The following is a 9241-nucleotide window of genomic DNA, read 5'->3' on the forward strand; positions in this document are numbered from 1 at the left end:
ATAAACTGGAGATCCTGTACATCTGAACAGCCTTCCACTCATATCAACCTACATGGTTTTACTGAAACCATTACATCCCCCACTAGAACCAATAAACTTAATAACAATGAAAGTACCCTAGACTGGATTCTCACAAATAGTCATCACCAAACTTACAAAGTAGGTACCCTCCCTGAAGATATAAGCGACCACTCTTTCACCTTCTTCATCAGGTATAAGAGTGACATCCCAAATCCAACCAATTATAAGACAATAAGGACTAACAAAAAATTTAACCCCGGCAGCTTTCAAAAAGAACTTATAGCTTGTGACTGGTCACCCCTGAAACACCTACCATTAGAAGACACAGTTAAATACTTTAATTCTAAATTCTTAGCCACTCTAGAGTACCATGCCCCAACACGCACAATTAGAAGTAGGTCTAAACCAGCCTCATGGCTCTCCAAAACTACCAAACAAAAAATCCTCCAAAGAAACAAACTCTGGGAAAGCTGGCGTACAACTAAATGCCCTACAAAACAATTAATGTTCAGACAGCTAAGAAATGAAACAAAAAAGCTATATTGTCAGATAAAAGAAGCTTTTACTGTCACCTCCAACAAACCCACCAAAATAAACCTCAAAATTTCTGGTCAGGCATCAATAAACTTTTACACCCAGGTCGTTCAGTCACATCCACTCCCTCAGGCTCTGATCACAACAGCCCCAACCAAATAGCCAATTCTTTTAACACATTTTTCACAGAGACCATTCAATCTCTTGCCAATCAGCTATCCCCTGACACTATATCTTCTTCCTCTGATATCTATACAGCCCCCCACTATTTCAATTTCAACCGGTTCCTACATACCTTGTCTGTACCATTATTCAGAAACTTAAACCCACCATCCTCTCTGCAGACTTACTACCTGCAGAATACCTGCAAAAAGCTGTAAAAGCTATAGCCTACCCAATATCCATCCTTGTTAACAGAACTATTTCTGAAGGAACTATTCCATCAATCTGGAAAATTTCACATATTATCCCCCTGCATAAAGGTGGCAATTCCAATGAATTATCTAACTATAGACTTATAGCCATATTATCCCCATTGGCAAACCTCATGGAGAAATGCATTCATAAGCAACTATTAAACTAACTACTAGAAAACAACTTACTAGCTACCTGCCAACATGGCTTCAGACCATTTCATAGCACCACCTCTGCTCTCTTAGCCTTCACCGACTGCATTAATAAAAATCGCAATAATGACACTCTATCCTCAGCCCTCTTTATTGATCTGTCAAAAACCTTTGACATGGTTAACCACAAGCTACTCATAAACATACTTAAAATCCTGTCACTGGATCCACTTGCTATACAGTGGTTCCAATCCTACTTAAATAACAGGCAACAGGCTGTACTATGGGAAAATAACTTGTCTTCCCACCTCCCAATTGCCCTTGGTGTCCCTCAAGGCTCCATATTGGGTCCTCTCCTCTTCTCTATTTTTACAAATGATCTACATTCTGTAATACCTCAAGCTACCTGTATCCAATACGCAGATGATTCCACGTTAATATGCTCAGCCACTTCTCCATCACAACTTCGGTCCCTAACCCAAAACGTGTTTAGCACAGTAGAGAAATGGCTCATACACTGAAGTCTCATCCTGAACCCAAAAAAAAGCAAAAATGCTATTATTCACTCCCACCCGCAGGGCCTCCCCACCAGACTTTACTGTTACATCTAGCAATGGTACCATCATATCTCCTGATCCTACCACAAAACTACTTGGGGTACTAATTGATAATAACCATACCTTTGAGCCCCATATTAACATCACTATAAAAACAGTAAATAAAAAATTAGGTTCCCTCTATAGGATCAAATCCTTTCTGACTCCACTAGCCAGGACCACCATTGCATGTACCCACTTAATCTCAACCCTACTATATGCATCCCCTATCTATACTAAACTATGTAAAAGCAATCTGAACAAGCAGGCTATCTCCTACAATAATATTGCCAGATATGCAACTGGGTAAACCTATAGAACCCATCATTGCAACAATCTTAATCAACTAGGATGGTTAGAGTTGTCAAATCTAATACTATTGAACCAACTAATGGTTGCCCATAAGATCCTGTATCAACCTACAAATACTCCAATACTCACTAACCTTATCACCCCCTGCAATAATCTCAAGACCCTATGCTCATCAAATAAACTACTGGTACAAATAGGTAAAACCAACAATTTGGCCGGAGACTCATTCTCTAATACAGTGGGTAAAACCTGGAACACCCTCCCCAATCACCTAACCTCCCTATCCTCAGTTACCCTATTTAAAAACAAACTTAAACCATACCTTAAATTACATTGGTTATGCCCCTGTGTTAACCCGGACTAACTACCTCACTTGTCTCCAGATACTAATCTTCATAACTGCATAAGCTAGTTAATCTTTTATTAACAATAATGTGTGTGTGACTTTACTGTTTAATAGTGTTCTTTTTACATATTTTTGTATGTATATCCATACTTATGTACTAGAATTGTTTTTTTTTCTTACTCATAAGCTAAAATGCAATGAAATGTAATGACTGCCAAAACTTTGTAATGTACCTGTGTTTTGTAAATACTACTCTGATTTGTGGAGCTTTTCTCCCTGGGCCTCCACTGAAAATAGACATATGTCCAATCAACAAATGTAAAATAAATAAATAAAAATAAAAAAAAACTGACACAAACTGTTCAGTCTGAGGAAAAATCCATTTCCATATCACAAGAAAAACAAGAACAAAGCTACACAGAAATAGAAACTATTGCAGACAATTCAAAAACTGATAAAGAAGATGCTGGACCACACATGACTTCAGTCAGGAAATCAACAACAACAAAGGTATTCCACCTAAACATTTGTCTTATATGGCTCACACAGCAGTTCAGGCTGAGCTGGGCTCATGGGAAGTGATTCAAAAACTACCACCACATGAGAAGCAAATGTGGATTAGAGCTACTGATGAAGAGATGACATCACTCAATGAACTCCAGACATGAATACTTTCAGAACTACCTCAAAGTAAACATGTAATCAAATATAAATGGGTTTTAAAGCAAAATGTGACTCTGAAGGGAAAGTCTGCAGGTACAAGGCAGTGTTAGTTGCAAAAGGATACTCACCAAAATTTGAAGACTATAATGCTACTTTTGCTCCAGTTGCCAAACAAAGTAATTTCAGAACACTGATGACAGTGGCGGATTTACAGAAAATGATTGTGAAACATTACAATATCAAGACAGCTTTTCTTAATGGGGATATAGAAGAGGAAATATACATATTACAGCCAGAAAAATATGTGAAAAGTGGGGAAGAGCATCTTGGCTGCAAACTGCAAAAGTACCTGTATGGTCTTAAACAAGCATCTCAAGCATGGAACGCAAAAGTAAACAAAGTTCTGCTAGATGAAAGATTCCCGGGAAGCAAAGCTGATCCATGCCTATATTCTAAATGTATAAGTGCTAAATGGATGTATCTGTTAGCCTATATGGATGACTTGATTATTGCTTACAAAAGGAATGATAAAACTGCAAAGTTAATAACAGTACTCAATCAGCATTTTGAGACTAAAGTTCTTGGTGAGGTCACATACTACCTAGGAATTAACATACGGTATAAGGAGGACGGCAGTTTTCCGTTGAACCAGAGTGCAAAAATTGATTCAATTCTTCAACAGTTCAACATGGCTGAGGCTAAAGGAGGATCATGCCCATGGACATACCTTATCTAAAGTTGGATGGAGATGATCTTCTACCATCTAATCAGCAGTACAGACAAGCAGTGGGGACACATCTGTACATTTCAACCATTACACGTCCAGACATTGCAGCAGCCATGTTTCTTCTCTTCAGACGTGTAAGTAAACCATGTCAGAGACTGGAATTCAATAAAAAAGTTATGGAGTATCTAAAAGACACAAAAGGCTTGAGTTTAAAGTTGTCAGCAATTGGTGACTTAAACTTCACAGAATATGTGGACCTTGATTGGGCGGGTGACCTCAACACTTGCAAGTATACAAGTGGTTACTTGTTCAAATTAGGAAACAGTCCTGTATCCTGGTCCAGCAAGGAAAATATCTCAGTGGCATTGTCTTCTACAGAGGCAGAATATATCTCTGCTGCCTATGCCAGTCAAGAAACTGTTTAGTTGCAGCGGTTACTTGAAGATCTTGGAGAACCAGTGTCCCAGCCTATAGTCTTATATAAGGACAATCAGGGATGCATTAAGCTTGCAACCAGTGAGAAGATCATGCTTCTTAAGACAGAAGTGGTGAACTTCATGACACCCATGCAGATGGACAATAGAGTTACGACTGCTGAATCCTACACAAATGCACTCTATAAGCACTTTCACGAGTGCATGGATCGTGCTATCCCAAACAGAACCAAGACGCTATCCTCCAAAAAAGGAAGCCAATCTGGTGGTCCCCTGGCATAAACAAACTCTACAACAGAAGGGAGAAACTGTTGCAAAAGAGAGTAAAATCCCATGAGTGGAGGAGCTCCCTGGTCAGCCTCAGCAAGAAGCTGAAATCCCTTATAAGATCCTCGAAAGCTAGCCAACCACAAAGCATTCTATAGCTATATCAAGAATCTCAATGACAACACTCAGATCTGCTCTGAGTTACAGCACAATGGCACAAAAATTACAGAACCAACTGATATTGCCAACATCCTGGCAGATAGGTTCAGTGCTAACTTTACCCCCCTCTCACCCCCTAAAAGACCCATATCTATACAGGAAGAATGCAGAGTCCCTGTAATCACAACTACACAGGTAAAATTAGCACTCTCTAAAGCCAAAAACACAGCATCCATGGGACCGGACAACATCCCAGGCTGCGTTTTACATGAACTTCAGAACAAACTGGCTCCCTACCTAAGCACCGTGTTCAGTCATAGCCTCACTTCAGGCTTTGTGCCCACTGAATGGCGCACAGCAACAGTTATCCCACTCCACAAAGGGGGAGCCACCACTGATCCTGGGAACTATTGCCCTATTAGCCTGACGGGCCTGGTCTGCAAGGCCATGGAATGTATCATCATGGGATTCACAAACAAAGACATTGGTAACCTCCAAACTCTGGACCCCACCCAGTTCGGGTTTGTGAAAGGCAGATCATGCCTCCTGAACCTGGTCGACTTCTTTGAGGCAGTCACCAAAGTTATAGATGAGGGTAAGGTGGTTCACGCAGCCTATCTTGACCTCGTCAAGACTTTCAACACCATCCCCCATTCTGGAATTATAGCTAAACTCACTAAACTAGGTATTAATCCCTATAGCACGAGGATGAGTTGCCAACTGGCTCACTGACAGAACCCACACTGTAAAGGTTGCAGACTCCAAATCTGACTTCAAACCAATGACAAGTGGAGTACCACAGGGTTCAGTCCTGGGATCTCTCCTGTTTGGTATCTACTTCTCTGAAGTACAGGCTAACACAGAAGGCCTCTGGCTAATGAAGTTCACAGATGACTGCAATCTAGGAACTATAGCTGAGTCCCCAAATGATGTGGACATCCTACAGAAGGGCCTCACTGAGACAGATGCCTGGTGTCAGAGCCACGGCCTCAAGCTCAATGCCAAAAAGTGCATTGTCATCCCCTTTGGTAAAAACTCTGTACCCATGAACTACCACATAGGCGGCAGTCTTCTTAACACCGAATGTGTGATAAGAGACCTTGGGACCCAGGTGGACAGTAGTCTCTCCTTTGATAATCACATTCCACAGTAGTCAGAAAATCCTTCTATGTGGCACACCTCAACACAAAACGGTTCTCATCCAGGAAAAAAAGGTCATTGTTCCCCTCTACTCGACACTCATTAGACCCATTATAGAGTACAATGCCCCTTTTGGAATGTACCTCACAAGACATCTGCAGCAGCTCGCAAAGAGGATTACTGGCCTCAAACAGATGCCCTACACTGACCATCTCAAAAAACTCCAGCTTTACTCTGTAGCATATCGCCTACTCCAAAGTGATCTCTGCCTAACATATAAAGCTATGTCAAACCCAGAGCCGTTGGACATGCTGCACCTAAAGAAATCCCAATCCCCTCCGAGCTACACACTCTAGGGACCTAAACCTTGTCACCACAATAAACAGGACATGCTGGAGGGATAGATTCCTGTCCCAGAGACAGAGACTTCCCATACTCTGGAACAACCTACCCATTTATGTCAAGCTAAGTTCCTCATTAACACTCTTCAAGAAAAATCTTGATGAGTGGATGGGAAATAGGAAATACACCCCGGGATCACTTCTGTGGCTCTGCTGGACAGTGGCACAGGAAATTAACTTTCTTGGGTTGGCATAAGCCAGGGAACTTTGTTGGCTAGGCTTACTTAGGCCCTTGGGCCAATAGCCTAGTACCTACCTATGAACCTATGAACATAAGAACCAAGCATACTGATATAAGACACCATTACATTCATGACTTGGTTGAACAAAAAGTGATTGTGCTTTCATACTGTGAATCTGATAAAATGATTGCTGATGCAATGGCAAAGCCACTCACAGTAAACAAGTTTGCAAATATTAGATCACAAATGGGGTCGACTTAAGTAGTAGTTGTTGAGTGGGGGGTGACATATATATAGCAGCAACTACTATGTGTGTGTATAATATATTATAGTTATGTGTAATAATACGTTTGGCCACAAGATGACAGCGTTTTCTGGGGGCCACTTATGGTAATATGGCTGATGTAATTTCCTGTTCCTTGTGCAGTGTGTTTCATTAAAAATCAAAGAGAAAACTAAATGTACCTCAATTTAGACTGCAATCAGGCTGTAAGCATTTATTTGCTGAATTGCTGTGCACAGAAGTTTTTCTAGCTTTCCATTGCAACAGCATTATATATATCCAGAAATATGCTTAACTCTGTGTTTTCTTTATCTATGTTCAGAAAATGTGCACAGTGTACAGTTACAAATAGATGGACTCACATTATTGCAGTAATGCAGGTTCTGTCTCTTTCTGTTGTAAAATATGCAGATTTGATAGGAAAATGGAGTGTGAAGGCTGTAGAGCTATGTGCATGCAACGCTACCTGAAACTGTGAAGGAAAGGCCTAAGCATATTCAGCTAATTAGGTGTTTTCACCTTAAGTAGTCCATGGAACTTTATCTGCTCCATATACTATCAATTAAAGAAAAAAAAAAAACACTTTTAGTAGCACAAAATGTTAGTCTTTGAAAACTAACAGACAATAGGCAGAAATTAATGTGTCTCTGTAGAACTAATTGTTTTAAAAGGTTTTAGACACTTTTTTCTGTGACACTGTTTGTCTGAAAATGTGATAGAGTGAAGTTCTAACAGCTTTTAAAAGTTAATTCACTTTCTTGATGCTGTTTTTTGATACCTAGCACTGTCAGCAGTTAATTGTCTAGTGTGAGACCCAACAGCTGTAAGCGGTACTTGTATTCCTAATACTGAAGTGAAATCACAGGAATCCATGCACTATATTTTATTTCTCTCATTCTAATTTTTACACGGGAACTTCACCCCCCCCCCCCCATCAAGGATTTTTTAGAATACTTGTTTATCTGTCTGCAGATATAAATATACATTTCTGTAGATGAGTTCAATGATACAGGAGAAAAACAGAATGGTATAGTGCAATAAAGTTTTGAAAACTGGTGGCAACCATGCATAACTTTCATAATTTTCAACAAAACAATGTGAGTAAAGACATATCCCCATTGCTATCCATTACGATATTCACATGCCACTCCAAATAAGGTATTTAGAGCTCTGTCCTACAGTTAGGGAGAGACATACCTCTCAATGGTACAGATTTTTGCAGAATGTCCAGATTTTTGCCTCATACTTTTGGTCCATTTTTCATAAAATTGTGTTTTTCTGGCAAATTAGTGGCAAATCATTAAAGATTGAAGTTAAAAACTACTGACAGACATTTGAGTTTTAGACCATATAATTCAGAAAATTCATGCTAATGTAAACTTGTTATTCTATCAACTTTCAAAGTTTAAAAATTGTCCCTATTTTTGGGTCTTTGTCCCACCTTTATTTATGGCTTTGCCCAGATTTCTTGCTCTAAGAGGTTGAGAGATATGGGGAGAGAGAATTTGTGGTCATACAAGAGGTTGTGGTATGACTAGTCATGTATATCAGCATATCACAAAGCCATGCCCTAAGGAATACTAAGGAATGCAGAAGTGAATGATATACTACTGTTAAGTAAGGAATACTGTAGCCTCATGAATGAATGAGTAACTGTTACATGGCAACTGTGCTTCAAGTGAACTATTATTAGGATGTTTGCTATATGTTAATATAGTGGACACACAGGTCCTTTGTCAGGTAAAAGCAGGACATTTTGTTGTCTTTTTCTGCTCACCAAAGTCCTAACAAAGGATGACTGAAGTCTATATATAATGTACAGACTGCTAATGTGAAGATGAAAGCAGGTAAGATATCCAGTGATCTATCATGGCTCACACATCTTTACCTTCTTCTGAGATATGAAAGACACATTACCATGCAACATACTGTTACAATTTTAGTATGAGTTAATTGTGATACTCTGCAGTTTGGATACTGTCAAAACATTATACTCAGAGAATGTGTAATCCTTAGTATTATATACATGCAGAGTAGTACAGTACCACAGATTGCCACTGTGACATCCCTCCTGAAGCTCTGGGCCAGTAATCAAGGAACCTCAGTCCTCACCACTGACAATGATGGGGAACATTCACTTAGAACAAAAATGGATATGCACAGTATTTTCAGATGCAGCTCTCTGCACTAAGCACAATTCCCCTTAAGAGCACACAGGTAGCACACTCCAGACCTGGGGCTGGGTTTTCCTCTCCAGGCCACAAATAAGACTTCACGTTTCTCTCTGCAGAAATCAGTGATCTGTGTCCCTGTTCCAAGTAGCTGACACACACACACTCTTTGAGATTTGATTTTCACAGACAGACACACACACACGCACACACACACACACACACACACACACACACACACACACACACACACACACACACACACACACACACACACACACACACACCTAGGAAAGGCTGGCACAAATTTACCCCCTATACCACCTTTACCAAGACTATAAAGTAGATTCATTGCTACCAGCCAGCTATTTTAAGGCTCTTACCAGGGTACCCAATTACTCTTAGTAAAATGAATAAGTATACCAATGGTAATGTTTGG

The 9241-nt window shown here is 40.0% G+C and overlaps 1 protein-coding gene across 1 annotated transcript; it reads left to right on the plus strand.

Moving 5' to 3' along the window:
- Positions 1-3878: 3878 nt before the first annotated feature.
- Positions 3879-4190, plus strand: LOC122802185 (secreted RxLR effector protein 161-like). Its single transcript, XM_044071852.1, has one exon. The coding sequence runs from the start codon at positions 3879-3881 to the stop codon at positions 4188-4190; it is 312 nt and encodes a 103-aa protein (XP_043927787.1).
- The last annotated feature ends 5051 nt before the right edge of the window (positions 4191-9241 follow it).

This window comes from Protopterus annectens, chromosome 5.part0 (assembly GCF_019279795.1).
Source record: "Protopterus annectens isolate FY-2018-M chromosome 5.part0, PAN1.0, whole genome shotgun sequence".
NCBI lineage: Eukaryota > Metazoa > Chordata > Ceratodontiformes > Protopteridae > Protopterus > Protopterus annectens.

Bases quoted from the DNA above. Each gene is read 5' to 3' on its own strand.
- LOC122802185 (XM_044071852.1), top strand. From the start codon at position 3,879: ATGTTTCTTCTCTTCAGACGTGTAAGTAAACCATGTCAGAGACTGGAA.